Here is a 15447-nt window from a genome sequence, read left to right as displayed (position 1 = left end):
CTGAGAAAGGAAAAAAAAGAGAATAGTTTGAAAAAGTCGCCAAACACATAAAGTTTTGCCTTATGTTAAATCTGCTGGAACGATCTTAGGCATAGGAGGTCAAATTTGTCTGGTGTGGGAATAATATATAGAAATATACAACCTTTTATCTGATTAAGATTGATATGGAGGGAAGACTTCCTCATGCCCACCTTCCACCTTCCACCCGCTGTCACAAGGCCTGGGCTTAGATAATCTCAAGACCACCTACACAAATATTTATTTCTATGTATGTAATTCTAACCCTCATTGACATGTGCATAATTTGTACATTAAACAACTTCATATGGAAGAAACCTTTTTACTACCACCGAGTTGATTCTCTCTGCTCCCGAGCACCCCTACTACTACTACTACTACTACTACTTCTACTACTACTACTACTACTACTACTTCTAATACACTACTACTACTGTATGTCAATCAATGTGCTGACTTTGTTACTGTTACTCACCTTAAGACCCAAGTCAAGCTCTTTAAGAGACCTTCTTATCTCGTTGGTGAGTTTGTTCATTCTCTCACACTCCTGGAAGGCTACTACGCTGTATGGGGTAATCTCCTCTACCTTACCCATGATCTCCATCATGTTGAATTCCTCGGGCAGTTTCTCAACAATCTCATCGAGAATTGTTTTCAGCTGATGATGATTTCAAAATAAATTCAAAAGTTATATCTAATTTGTGAACAAGCAAAAATATAGGGAAGGGGGGTGGGTGAGGGTGGAGATTGAAATTTGATTTTTGTCATTATATTGGAGAAAACATAGACATCTGCTTGAATCATGATTTCAAATGGGCACACATGTTCACTTACAGCAGACATAAAATATATAACTACTTGATTGCTCAATCATAGATATTTCTTCCTTATGCCTTCATTTTCATATTGCTGACACTGGCAAGTGCATCCTTTTGCCATAGTATGTACGATGGCACAGGATACGCCTTGAAAACTGCCATAGCATTTATGATGGCAAAGGATATGCCTTGAAAACTGCCATAGCATATATGATGGCACAGGATACGCCTTGAAAACTGCCATAGTGTATACAATGGCAAATGATATGCCTTGAAAACTGCCACAGTATATAGGTGATGGCAATCTTTACAACAAAACTAGTTAAGGAATTCTATTTCTGAATTTGGAATTAACTATGATCAAGTATGATGATAAACATGATGTGATTTGATATACCTTTTCCTCCCTACTTGATCCTCCACCACCACTGCTACCACTGTCCCTGGGCTGCATCTCCAACACAGTCTTGAAGAGGTTGTCAGAGGTGGTGGTCAGGAACCCTATTTCAGCGTTGGGGTGCAAGCCATAGAGGTAAGGGCTCTCTGGGGGCAACATCTCATCGATGTACTGATGGTAACCCTTGTAGTCAGTATTTGGAGGTATGGGGAAACCTGGAGCTAGGTACAACTCACCATCCAGCTACAAAAACAAAAGAATAAGGTCTCACATTGTAACTACGGGCATATGCAAATATTTCAAATCCAGCTACAAAACAAAAGAATAAGGTCTTACATGTAACTATGGGCATATGCAAATATTTCAAATCCAGCTACAAAACAAAAGAATAAGGTCTTACATGTAACTATGGACATATGCAAATATTTCAAATCCAGCTACAATACAAAAGAATAAGGTCTTATATGTAACTATGGGGCATATGCAAATATTTCAAATCAAAATTCAAAAAAGTAGATTCAATAACATTAAACAGTTAATTTTCTGCAGCAATTTCTACTGTTGGGACAGCCTACATTATTTCTCTGACAATATTGATATTACAATCTGGAACAATAAAATGTCCAGGAGATTTGATCTGGTCTCCGTTACCATTTCTGAGTGCATGTACTCTTCCAGGTAGGTCATGCAAAGCCGTCTATCCCAGTCATCTGTGATGTGACCGCCGTACATAATCTCTCCAAACAGGTAACGAAGATCTTCCCATGGTACCTGGTGATAAACAAAGAGAACAGGTGGACTGTAAATAGACTCAAAGTGATGATTGAACTCATAAATATGCAAACTCACTAAAACAGGCTTCAGTCTGTTAGGACAATTTTTCCTATACTGTAGTGTGATGCTCAGCTTCAGAGCACTTGTATTGTCAGTATGAGCAGTATGAATATCATGTTTCTATCAGATCCAGCTTAGGAACTGCTTGTACTGTCATTAGCAGTGCTTTGAAGCATGATATTGGAGAACAGTTTAGAGAGGTATTAGCATTAGGAAATTGTCCCAACTGGCTGACAGGCTTCAGCCTGTTACGACAAGTTTCTAATGCTAGTGACCGATCTACATGGTACCCTGAAGTCACCCTTCAAGGTACTTGTACTGCCAATATGAAACAGTTTCAAACCTTTCTCTGATAGAAACAGGACATTTATACTGCTCATACTGTCAGTTCAAATGCTTTGAAGCTTGATCTGAAAGTAGTACCAACTTAATAGAAATAAAAATGTCCCAACTGGGTGAAGGTCTACCACAGGTAAGGATCCTCCCAACATTGAAAAAGGGGATAACCTGGGCAACAATAAATAAATTTCTTTCCTTTTCCTCCATCAAGCTCTGTTTGATGGTGAGAACGAGACATATATATTCAAATTAAATGACATTACTGAGTGAGCTAAAGTAAAGATTTTTTTATGAAAATTACGGCTGCCACATTTGTGAGGGTTAAACACCCATGACATGTATCATATATTATACTGGTCAGTAGTTAAAGTCAAAAGCTTTGGAAGTTTACAAGTTTGTAGACTTAAATATTTACTCTTTTTTTTTTTTTTTGGAGACGGTCACATTACTTTAAATTAATTATCCAGGAATGGTACCTTCTAACTCTGAGGTGTTGTATATTACTTCATTAAATGCCACACCATTACCCACTCAACAAACAAAGAAAATCAAAGAAAGAAACAATATTAACCCCCAAAAGTACAAAAGAAACATGTCTACACATTCATCCACCACATTCATCCAATGGATAATTGTAAATGTGTAATCCATGTACAACAGACACATTACCATAAACTAAACTAATGTAAAACATGCATCACTTCAATCTCCAGAAATGACTTTGGGCAAATTTACATTTGTCACATCTACAACAAACTTCAAAACCATACACACAGTTAGTATTTTATTTCATAAATTGAAATTTTAGTAAATTACTGACCTTGGCATTAGCCTCCAGGTAGTTATAGAGTACGTAGACAGAGATGGTCAAATCGCCGGTGTTGAATGGGTAGACCCGATTCCAACCCTGCGGTCCAAACTTTCTTCTCTCCGCTACCACCGCGTGGAAGTAGCAGAGACTGAACAGGATGGCCTTGAACTCTGCCTCACGAGCACACATCTCCAATGTGTCCTGGGTGAAGTTATCCAGGGCTTTGTGGAGGTTGGCGAACATACCCGTGGGGGGTTCGTTGGTGATCTTGATGGAAGATTCCAGGATGCCCTGAGGGATGATGTGGGAATCTGGAGATCCAGCTGGCTCGGCGCTCATGTAGACCCGGTACGCTGCGTTGCTGCCGATGCTGTATGCTTCCAGTTTCTTCTCCAGGGTGCTGAGCCATTTAGCCACCAAGTGAATATTCTGAAACAATTATAGGAAATCAAAAGCATTAAAGAATGGCACGATGTAACACTTGGTAATCTGAAACAAACAGGAGACCAAGAGGCTAACAGACACGGCCCTGGGGAGACAGGTTGTACCTTGGGGACAATTATACCACTGAGCCCCCCATGTTAGAAGGCCTCAATTTTTTCCTTTAGTATATTATGAAAATGGAAAATACAGTTATTTATTTCGCATCCCATTATTTTATGGGCCCCAGACCACAGGGCTGTATTCCCCTGATCACTCTGTTGTTAACCCTGCTGACGGACATAAGAGCACAGCTTTTTACAATTGCAAGTATGGTGGCCATTTTAGGAGGCGGGACAACTTACCTGTAATACTACCCAGTGACCTTCTTTAGCTGCTAGGTCCATGGCCTGTTCTGCAACTATTTCTTGACCCTGTCCGAGAGATACATTGTGGAAGTTCCCGTTGTCGATGGCAAAGCCCAGCTTCTTTCCGAGAGCTTCCACGTCCTTTAACGGATCCACTCCGGGTGAGAGGATGAAAAAGACTGGAGTGGCGGGGTCGGTCTCTTCGTATGACTTGGCAAACTCGACTGCACGGTTTTCGACGTACTTGGCACCGAGTTTCTCTTCGATGAAAGCACTGAAATAGAGCAGACAACAGGATATCTTGTGTAAAAGTGTGTAAATATAAAGTTCTGAATATGACAGCAGTAAAGGTAGCAATCATACAGGTATTATGATAGCCAGTCAATTTCCTACTGTCCAATAATGTGATGACCAGTCAGGTCAAATACAGTTTCAAGACCTTAAGCTATAATAACAGTTGTAGCATTTTTGCAAATGAGAGAAACTTGGAATATATTTGAAGTATAATAACATACGATTCAAGTACTTCCTAAGGCATCCGGGGTATTTATGATATGATAATATTGGTTTGGATGTTTTCTTTAAACAACCAAACCTTATCTTTTTAATATTAACAATAATATTTTTTTTAATATTAAAATTCTTCACATGTGCTAAGCCTTCATATTACCTACCTTGAAATGAAAAGATGACAAGAAGAATTAAAATCTTGAACCCTAAATGATCATTGATACTATGAATACTTCTATATAATATCCACAGATTTAGGATTGTAATCTGGCATCTGAACAAATATGTGGGTAATAATGTTTGTTTGTTTATATATAGTATGCATTATAAGTTACGTAAACAGCTGTTCTATCAATTCACTAGATTTCATTAGATCTCTCAGCTGAGGAAAATGTTAGGTTTGTGGTTGAAGATTGGGACAGAATGTGTATTATTACATTGTGAGCCAACATTCCATTGACTTAATTTGTAAATCTTTAGCAGAAGTGAACAGAGAGAAATATGAGAATTCAACTTGACTTGATAACTGCCGGCCAGCAAATGAAGGCGATATCAGTTTGTGCAGTTATGATCTAAATTCATTTATTTTTTTTTCTCCATGTAAAGAGAGAAAATTGAGAATCGTACCTGACTGCATATGTCATTCTGTCAGACCTTAGAGCCCTCATCATGCATAATTTCTGCAGGGATGTCTTGTTTTTCCATTCTTGCGGGAATTTCTCCTTCTCCGGGCATTCACTCTCTACAAACTTCTTCCAACGTTTGGCAGAGCCTTCGATATCTCTGTCCAGGTTTCGGAACTCCTCCATGCCTGCCAAAGACTGTAATCGATGTATGTCAGAATTATTCCATGTAATGAATCAACACATAAATAAGTATGGAGGGGGTGTACTGCATAACTATAATAACAGAACAATGCACCCCATATCAACAGTGCAGACATTATCAACTCGTGTGTGTAAATTTGATTTTATTAATTTAAGTGAGTTATGAAATATTAACCATTGGTAATAACAACAATTCTAGTTTCAATGCCAAACAAGCAAAAAATGATTTCTCCTTGGCACCATTTCAAATAGAAACAATCAAAAAGTAAAAAATATGATCCAAACCCTGTCTAAACTATAACTTCAAATGACGGCCCTTGCTGTTAAAAGTTATTTAAGCTATTGGTCAGTATCATTCGTTATAAACTCACCTTGATAGCTCCCCAGGCTTGGTTAGACAAGAAATCTACAGGGCTGGTAACATTGACTTGGATTGGGAAACGCAACAGGAAATCCAGTTCTGTCTGGTTGATTTCATTGTTCTTTATTAAAACCTGAAGATAAAATTTAAAGTTATGGTAGGGAAAGGGTATTTGAGAAGAAGTAAACAATATAAACAGGTAACTTTCGACATATATATACATATATAATTTAAATTTGAGTGAGTTGGAAAATCCAGAACAGTGAAAAAACTTCCAACCTCCACCGGCATTCGAACCCAGGCCACCCGCTTTATATGCGGACACCCTAACCGCTAGGGACACTGATTGTATGTCCAGAGGTTCGAAACCGGTAAGGAAGGTCGTAATTGCACTATAGGCATTTGTCACCTGTATCGAACAATTCTAAAGGCAAATGAATATATATATATAATTGAAATATATATATTGTGTATATAACTCTGTTGAATCTCTTAAGGCACAATGATGTAAGGCTATATTAATTTAAAGAACAATGTTATACAAGATAGTGTTTACTTCGGACACTTATTAAAAACCAGCCTTACTTGTTGATAATCATGAAGATTATTTCGTAATGGCATCCACTACAGACGAAATGACTATTACATGTTATCAATTAAACCCAAATCACCCCAAATCACCAATTAGTGATAGAGCTAATCTTGCACCTAATGGCGTGGCTCACCTGTAAAGCCACTTGAGTGGTGAAGATGAGTTTGTCCGCTTCAAAGAGACCTCGGGTGGTGTAGACATAGACAAAGTAAGTGATGCAATCAATCAGGTTGACCACTCGATCTTTGACCTCTTCGGCAGGTTCTGCTCGGGCGATTGCGTTGCTGAACACTGTGTTGAAAGCCTGAAGGATGAAACAGTTTGAGAGGGAATAGGTCCAGTTACTCTAATCATAAACCTACTAAACTGTATAACAATGGGGATCACATTATGCACAGGAAATTGCCATATTTTGGGCCAAATTCTCTTCCTGGCAGACAAAGGTGTTAAATTATTTCAATATTATCTAGATACAGTATCCCTGCAACTTCTATACATTCAATCACCCATTTTTATTTGCAACATTAATTTGTCATGCCTATCAAATATTTATTTAAAATCACATCTGTTAGAGAAGTCTGCATCAGTAGTCACTAAAATGCAAATCATGTACCTGAAAGTTGGGTTGTAATTGTGCAATCTTAAAGACAATGCTTTACAACCTTGTTTAACACACTTTGACCTCCCTAAGAATACTATTGGCTAGTCTGCAGGTAGCAATTGTTTACAAAATTTTGTGGGCAACTGTTCTAAACAGTGCTGGATAATCACTTTGAAAAATGTTTGTTGGGGGAAGAGTGGTAGAGGGAGTTGGGGGGAGGTAGGGGGGTGGGGGAGGGATATGCAACTGTCAATACTATTGCAATTACATGGCCAAGAGACAAAATCCCTCCAACTGTGTTTCCCATTTCTGTGATACTAAAAGCACAGTTGATTTTCCAACTCGTGTGATACTAAAACCACAGTTGATTTTCCTACTCCTGTGATACTAAAGGCACAGTTGATTATCCTACTTATGTAAAACTAAGACTCACCTTGAGGGAAAACTGATAGATGGGGTTGATCTTGTTCAAGTCGTTGAGAATGAAATAGAGCAGAGATGCTCTGGCTGCCGCAGGTCGATACAACTCCCTGGCTTCGTTAATCTTCACTTCTGTCACCTTGGCCTCTTCCACCTTGACCTCAATTTCCGCTGCAGTTCGTTTGGTAGTCTCCAGGTTCTCTACCAGAGCCGTGTCTCCTAAGAAGTTACCCTCGGCAGATGAGAGGCGGGAAAGGAGGTTGTCTTCTAGCTCCTTCAAAACGATCTTAAAGTCGTTTTGTTGCTTGGTGAGATCAAGCTATGATAAAAAATTAAAGAAAAAAAAAAACAGTGGTATTTAGAAAATCATCACATATTAAGAAACCAATGGAAATTTTCAAAACTGATCAATAACAACTTTATGGAAATAAGAGTAATCGGAATCGAGGGCAGTTTATTTTGAACTTCTAATATGAACAATAATGTGGGAAATGCCTACAGGCACTGTGTACCTGTAAGCTCTAGTACACTTCCTATCATTCAGCAAATTAGGAACTGCCTCAGTGTGATTGTGGCATACAATTTGAGTGATAACGATGATGAGGGATTAAACACACAGCCTCCTAAATCATAGTTGGATAAAGTGTGGACTATGGGTTGCATGCATGTGGCTCATGGATCAATTTTCTGCAGGTTTTCAAGACCTCTATTAATGCACCCAGTGTTATGATACCTACGAGCAACAACGTATTTGGCTCACAGCACATCTGGGCGGTTTATTTAACCAAAGGAAAAACACTAAAACATGTATAGTTTGGGGAATTTTAATAAAAGACTCAGTTGTGTTAAAAAATTTCAACATAACACATGGACATGATGCATGTATGATAATTTGATTTATTTTCTAATATAATGCGACATTTCCATTTCTGTTACATGAATAGGTACATCCTTAAGTGTACCAGCCTCTGGTTGGGGTAGAAAAAATTCACAGCAGGACAACAAGGTTTAAGTTATTGTGCTCCTTCCTGCCCTAGTTGTTAGGTTTCACTGCAGCTTTCACTGTGCTAAACCTGTAAGCTGTTGTTGTGGGTGGTTTAAACCACCCACAACAACAGCTGATACCTAGCAGCCACAGCTTAGCTTAGCTTGTGAGGTTTCAAACCCAACAAACTCCTAGATGATAGGTTCCGTTGCTTCTAAAGACATCCCACTACATTAATCCTTTCAACACGAGCAACAAGAATATAGAACCTGAGGCATCAATAACTACCTATGCTGAGAATTCAACTCCATTCAGTACTCCCTTGCTTCAAGCTTATCAGAATTTGCAGCAAACTAAAGTTTAAAAAAAAAAAAAAACACAACTAAAATTTTTTAGTTAGTGACGTTAAACAGTTCTCTACTTCACTAACAGGGTAATACTATTGAACTATAACCGACCTTAAGTTTCTCAAGATCGGGTCGTTCCTGCGCTACAACGTTGGCCAGGAGCTGATCTTCCAAGCCATCTCTGGTTACGGTGAAGTTGATTAAAGTGGTCTGGGCCTGCATTTCAGGTTTGTAATGAGGATTAGCCAACTTGGTATGAAGAATCAATCGAAATTCAGAGTTGTACTCGACCTCCTTGTCACCAATCTTGATATACCTGTTTGGAGTTAATTGGTTAAAGATTTTTTAATTTGTAGGAAATGTTTTCTTCACTGATTATCCTTGTAAGACAACTAATTTATTACAGAAATGAAGGAGGAACTCTTCATTTTGGAAGATGAGAAAGTCTTCTTTATTTGGTTTGTTCAATCTGTTCTGTTAGTCTTCCATGTCATGCAAACGATAGCATTAGGAATAAGTAGGTAAAGATCAAAGCCAAATGTCACATAAAAATTGATATCTGTTCCTTAATTAATATCTATTAGATTGGAAAAAGTTCAAAACTGATATCAGAGTCCATTGTATGGACAATCTTAAACTGCTGTAAATTTTCAAAACAAAATGACTAAAACAATGACCAAAACAAACAATAAAGTTGCTCTTGCAAACTCTGTAGTTGAATGAGGAACACATTTTCAGGCCAGGACCCAGGATTGTACTTTTATGAGGTAAACACTTTCAGGCCAGGATCGACCCAGGATTGTAATTTTATCAGAAATACATTTTCAGGCCAAGGCCCAGGATTGTACTTTTATGAGGAAAACATTTTCAGGCCAGGACCCAGGATTGTAGTTTTATGAGAAAAATATTTTCAGGCCAGGACCCAGGATTGTAGTTTTATGAGGAAAACATTTTCAGGCCAGGACCCAGGATTGTACTTTTATCAGAAAAACACTTTCAGGCCAGGACCCAAGATTGTAGTTTTATCAGAAAAACATTTTCAGGCCAGGACCCAGGATTGTACTTTTATGAGGAAAACACTTTCTGGCCAGGACCCAGGATTGTAATTTTATCAGAAATACATTTTCAGGCCAGGGCCCAGGATTGTACTTTTATGAGGAAAACATTTTCAGGCCAGGACCCAGGATTGTAGTTTTATGAGAAAAATATTTTCAGGCCAGGACCCAGGATTGTAGTTTTATGAGGAAAACATTTTCAGGCCAGGACCCAGGATTGTACTTTTATCAGAAAAACACTTTCAGGCCAGGACCCAAGATTGTAGTTTTATCAGAAAAACATTTTCAGGCCAGGACCCAGGATTGTACTTTTATGAGGAAAACACTTTCTGGCCAGGACCCAGGATTGTAATTTTATCAGAAATACATTTTCAGGCCAGGGCCCAGGATTGTACTTTTATGAGGAAAACATTTTCAGGCCAGGACCCAGGATTGTAGTTTTATGAGAAAAATATTTTCAGGCCAGGACCCAGGATTGTAGTTTTATGAGGAAAACATTTTCAGGCCAGGACCCAGGATTGTAGTTTTATCAGAAAAACACTTTCAGGCCAGGACCCAAGATTGTAGTTTTATCAGAAAAACATTTTCAGGCCAGGACCCAGGATTGTACTTTTATGAGGAAAACACTTTCTGGCCAGGGCCCAGGATTGTAATTTTATCAGAAATACATTTTCAGGCCAGGGCCCAGGATTGTACTTTTATGAGGAAAACACTTTCAGGCAAGGATCCAGGATTGTAGTTTTATGAGGAATACCCTTTCAGGCCAGGACCCAGGATTGTAGTTTTATGAGGAATACCCTTTCAGGCCAGGACCCAGGATTGTACTTTTATCAGAAAAACATTTTCAGGCAAGGACCCAGGATTGTACTTTTATGAGGAAAACACTTTCTGGCCAGGATTGTACTTTTATCAGAAAGACATTTTCAGACCAGGACCCAGGATTGTACTTTTATGAGGAAAACACTTTCTGGCCAGGACCCAGGATTGTACTTTTATCAGAAAAACATTTTCAGGCCAGGACCCAGGATTGTACTTTTATGAGGAAAACACTTTCAGGCAAGGACCCATGATTGTACTTTTATGAATAAAACACTTTCAGGCCAGGACCCAGGATTGTAGTTTTATCAGAAAAACATTTTCAGGCCAGGACCCAGGATTGTACTTTTATGAGGAAAACACTTTCTGGCCAGGACCCAGGATTGTACTTTTTTCAGAAAAACATTTTCAGGCCAGGACCCAGGATTGTACTTTTATGAGGTAAACACTATCAGGCCAGGACCCAGGATTGTACTTTTATGAGGAAAACACTATCAGTCCAGGACCCAGGATTGTACTTTTATGAGGTAAACACTATCAGGCCAGGACCCAGGATTGTAGTTTTATGAGGAAAACATTTTCAGGCCAGGACCCAGGATCTTCCAAGATGACTGAGCCATGACCACCATCTGTTAGACTTTATCTCCATACTGCATGGAAGCTAGCTTGGACTATGGAATTAACTTTATCAGCACTTAATTGGAATGTATCGGCACTCAATGGAATAATCGGCACTTAATGGAATTAACTTGATCTTTATTGGCAAAACTGGTGATACCTTTTTCGACTGGGAAGAATTCCCGTAACCTCCACTTTTCTTTTTTTTCACGACCTACCATTTTAGGTCAAATTCTCAGACCATGGTTTTAGCCGAATCATTTCCCTTGTTAATTAAGAGCAAAACTTGAGTGACTCACCTCCCCTTCTTAATTGTGTTTCTGCCGAGAATGGGGTCCAGGACTGCGTCGACCGATTCTTCCATGTTCTCAATCAGGACCGTGTCTCCGGCCGAAATGGCCCTCTCGATGGTTTCCAGATAACCCTTCTGACCAAGACGGACCACTCTCAGGTCATCTGCATACTTGCTCTTGATCCACTTGACACCTTGAAGTTGGGGATCAATCATAAGAGGCCAACGTTCACAGTTAGACAAGATAGTGGCGTTTTCGGTGGACATGCGATCGCTGGGGAGCCCCTCGTTATTCCAAACCGCGACCGTGGCATCGTCGGTGAGCAAAAGCAAAGGATCCAGTCCCTCTGTGATCGGAATGGTGGCCTGGTAACGAGAGATTGCACAGGGGACATAGCTTAGTACACGTTTTAAAATTATAGGTTATCTTTCGCCGCAGAAATGAGAGGCACTCCTCGTTTTTGTGACAGATGAGATAGAAATGTATGTGGTAAACATTAGCAGTGTAAGGCGTTAAACCTTTGTTTCATATAAAATTTTGCTATACCAAACAAAGATAATCCTAAATATATATGTACTGCAGAAAAAGGAATTCAAGGAAAATTAGACCTCTTCTGCTTGACATTTGCTTGCTTCATTAAACCTTTGAAAGCAATTAGGTGAAAGAAATGAGGGAAGAAGGTTAGTTGTGCAGGAGGTGGGTGGGCAAAATACTTAATGGAATACAAAGTGAAACAAAGAGGAAGCATTGCCTGGTGGTATTGATATTCAATGAAGACTGGCTTGCTCTGTCAGTGTCACTATGTAAACTTGTGAACACAAAGACAGGTACATAAACTGGGAAAGTAAGCAAAATATATCATGCAAAACTACCCAGAAAAATCCAAAAGTAAAAGTTTTTCTTACGTTTTGAAAATTTTTGTGGCAAGTTTAGCATATTTGCCAAGTTTTGTTTCACAATATAGTCCCCGAGTGAGATATTTTTGCTTGTAGTATTGTAGCGAATGGTCATATTTACCTTTTGCCCCTGGAGGAAAGGCAACCACATCCTCTCCATGAGATCTAATCTGTAGTTCTTTGTGAAGCAGCCCACGTAGGATACAAAGGCAGTAATCAGTAGGACATCACCAGCTACAATGTAACAGGAAAATAGGAAAAAAACAAACAATGAGGACAATAATTCATCAAAAAAATTAAATAATGGATTTGATTACATCTTAAAGGCAATGTATATATGAAATTTGGGATTATCACGAGATACGATGGAACGGAATAGCCAATGGCAACGAGATATGAGGTTAGGAGGGTGAGTCAAGCTAATTTAAATTGAAAGATATGGGTTTACAAGTCTATAAAAGGGATATTATTTGAGAGAATACAAATATAACAAGTTGTAATAGGATCATAATTTTTAATCTAATTGAAGACAACTGACAAGATACTGTGATATCATGTCAGCAACATAATTTTGTTTTAACATATTCAAGTTTTATCCTTGTATGTTCTATGGTTGATGAGTGTAGTATATATATGTCATCAGCATTACAGTTACATGAATGTCACCAAATTATATTCATAAAACTATCCTACTTTTGGATGGTGTTGTTTAAAGTGTTGGTATTTATCCAAGATCATCAGAAACTTGGTTGGACTAAGCTAATTGTTTCACTTCCTAACCCCAGGGTTTCTAAATTACAGAAACAATTTGGCTACATCCTTTAGATGTGAACCCTACACATACTTATGTCATCTAAGTAATTTGGATTAAGTCCAATTAGTTAGTAGTTAAACCAGAAATGAATAACAATTCATTTCTTCTGAAGCAAACCTAGTTATATGGAGAAAATGTTTCAGTCACTTACGGAGAGTTTTGGCTTGCTCCTTGAAATTTGCCACGGATTCTCCCCATCTGACATTTTCAGATGCTAGGCCTCCCACCAGCCTGTTGGCTAATGTGATGGTCAGAGCAGTGCTCTCGGCCTGCTGCTGACACTTCAGCTTCTCGGCAGTAGCCGCTTCAAACTCAGCGGTCAGCTCGGCAAGATTGGCATCCAATTCCTGAAATTATTACAAATATTTTAGCCTTGCAGAGCTTGACATCTTTGAATTCTCATAATTGTTTTTTTCCCCCCTCACTGTCAATCTGTTGGCACTGCACGTCATTAAATGAACATATGAAAACCGACCTTTCCGTACTTGAAAATGAGCATGAATAATGATATTATGCCTTTGGGGTGGGAATGACATGTTTGACAAACAGGGTAGTCCATGCAAGCAAAAACAAATATCAAATTATTCCCTTATTTACCTTGTTTGGTGAATGAACAAATTTAGTGATAATCTCAGTTTGACAGATAACAATCTTGTTGGGAGACGACAAGTTTGGCATTGTTAAATATATCCACAAAGAAAATGCCACTAGTTGCCTTAGGATGCGTTGACTGAGGTCACCATGCCTACGAAATGATAGTTTAGCTTAAAATAGTCATTATAAATTATTAATATGGCAAACACTGTTAACATCTACCTCTTGAGTCAGAAACACAGACTTATATAGGAGAAACTTCTCCATCTCCGGTGGAAACAAACACAAACGCAGAAGACAAACATGCATGAGTTCAACCTGCAGGCCTTACCACAATCTTATCCTTGATGGTTGCCAGCTTGTCCTGGGCAGTTTTAAGGTCCTCGTTAGCTTTGTTCAGGGCCAGACGTTTGGGTTCCACGTCGCAGTATACCTCGTAGAACTTGACAATGTTGATAGCCCAAGCGCAGAGACCTGCCGCAGCGTTAGATTTACTGCTGATTAACTCCGGGTCAAATTCCGGATCCGCTAGATAGGGCCTCACTGCTTTCAGACAGTTCTCGTGAATGTTCTCCTTGTCGTAAGTAATCAGGGACTCCAGGAAACCGTCGACCTGTCATGACAGGTGAGTGACAAAGGGTGACGATATATAACTCGATTCATAAGTTGTAATTTCATGGAGTGAAAGGGTGACGATATAACTTGAATTCATAAGTTGTACTTTCCAGGAGATCTATACATGTATATGATGAAGGAGAGTTTTTTTGTTTTTAGCTCAGTAACTAGTAACGACACAGGACATGGCTGGTGTGAAGCATTTTGCCCAATTGACGACACCTTTGGAAAGAATATATAACGCTGTCGACAAAAACAATTTCATTTGAATATTGCAACTATCTTTACTTCAGAAACTAGTTTTATCTGTTTTTTGCATTTGGTTTCCAAGAACTACCTAAACTTTGTGTCAGTTGTTATATTTATTTCTGGTCTTTGCATGTGCTTTGTCTGTATTGTACATAATCGGAAGATAATCTGATCTGAACATCTGAAGTAACTTGTTTCATTTGGAAGTTTCCATAACATCCATCTTACCTGAACCCCGCCCCCCCCCCAAAAAAAAAAGATCTTGTACATGCTGCTGCTTCAGTTCAAACTTGAAGAGTCTGATTTACATTAATAAATCAAATATTAACTGAGAAATGACTGGATTGGCTTGAATATTGTCACTTTTCAGAAAAGAAAAAAATGTCTCTTAAGATGAAAGGAACATTGACTGACCTTAGCCATCATGATTTTGGCAGCTTTCCAGCTGCGGTCCTTGGGAACCTTTCCGCCAGGTGCCAGCAAAACCATCACTGCAGCTGTGACTGGCAGAACAGCCGCGGGAGGAGAGCCAAAGGATTTCAACTCAGTTAAATTGTTCTGAAAGACAAAATCACCAATTGATTGAAAAACAAATGGGGAAAAAGTTTCATGGTAAAGAGATTTAATTACCATATATTTCATTTTAACAATGTGTTTTCTCTTTGATTAGTCAAAAGGACAGGGAAATAATTTCCCCCAAAAAATTACGTAATCCACCATTGATAAATTACGTAATCAATCTAATGTGCTTTTTTTTCTGTGATTTGGAATTGCGGAAACAACGTACCAAATTTTTATAGTGACATTGTGCATTTCCTCATAACATAACTGTATATAAAGCTTCCATCT

The 15447-nt window shown here is 38.7% G+C and overlaps 1 protein-coding gene across 2 annotated transcripts in view; it reads right to left on the bottom strand.

Annotated features, from left to right (window-relative positions):
* The window catches only part of LOC139959541 (dynein beta chain, ciliary-like), a 56676-nt gene that overhangs the window by 1285 nt on the left and 39944 nt on the right, over positions 1–15447 (bottom strand). For both annotated transcript variants that reach the window (XM_071957246.1, XM_071957247.1), the window contains 15 exons: positions 15013–15156; positions 14066–14347; positions 13292–13487; positions 12448–12560; positions 11437–11795; positions 8760–8964; positions 7330–7635; positions 6429–6599; positions 5714–5836; positions 5143–5336; positions 4003–4279; positions 3227–3646; positions 1885–2004; positions 1234–1476; positions 494–676 (listed from right to left, as the gene is read on the bottom strand). In XM_071957246.1, coding sequence (XP_071813347.1) covers positions 494–676; positions 1234–1476; positions 1885–2004; positions 3227–3646; positions 4003–4279; positions 5143–5336; positions 5714–5836; positions 6429–6599; positions 7330–7635; positions 8760–8964; positions 11437–11795; positions 12448–12560; positions 13292–13487; positions 14066–14347; positions 15013–15156 — 3336 coding nt within the window. The remainder of the gene's footprint in view (positions 1–493; positions 677–1233; positions 1477–1884; positions 2005–3226; positions 3647–4002; positions 4280–5142; positions 5337–5713; positions 5837–6428; positions 6600–7329; positions 7636–8759; positions 8965–11436; positions 11796–12447; positions 12561–13291; positions 13488–14065; positions 14348–15012; positions 15157–15447) is intronic.

This window comes from Apostichopus japonicus, chromosome 19 (assembly GCF_037975245.1).
Source record: "Apostichopus japonicus isolate 1M-3 chromosome 19, ASM3797524v1, whole genome shotgun sequence".
In the NCBI taxonomy this organism is placed as follows: domain Eukaryota; kingdom Metazoa; phylum Echinodermata; class Holothuroidea; order Aspidochirotida; family Stichopodidae; genus Apostichopus; species Apostichopus japonicus.
The sequence above is the reverse complement of the archived record's forward strand: the minus strand, read 5'-3'. Positions and strand labels throughout refer to the sequence as shown.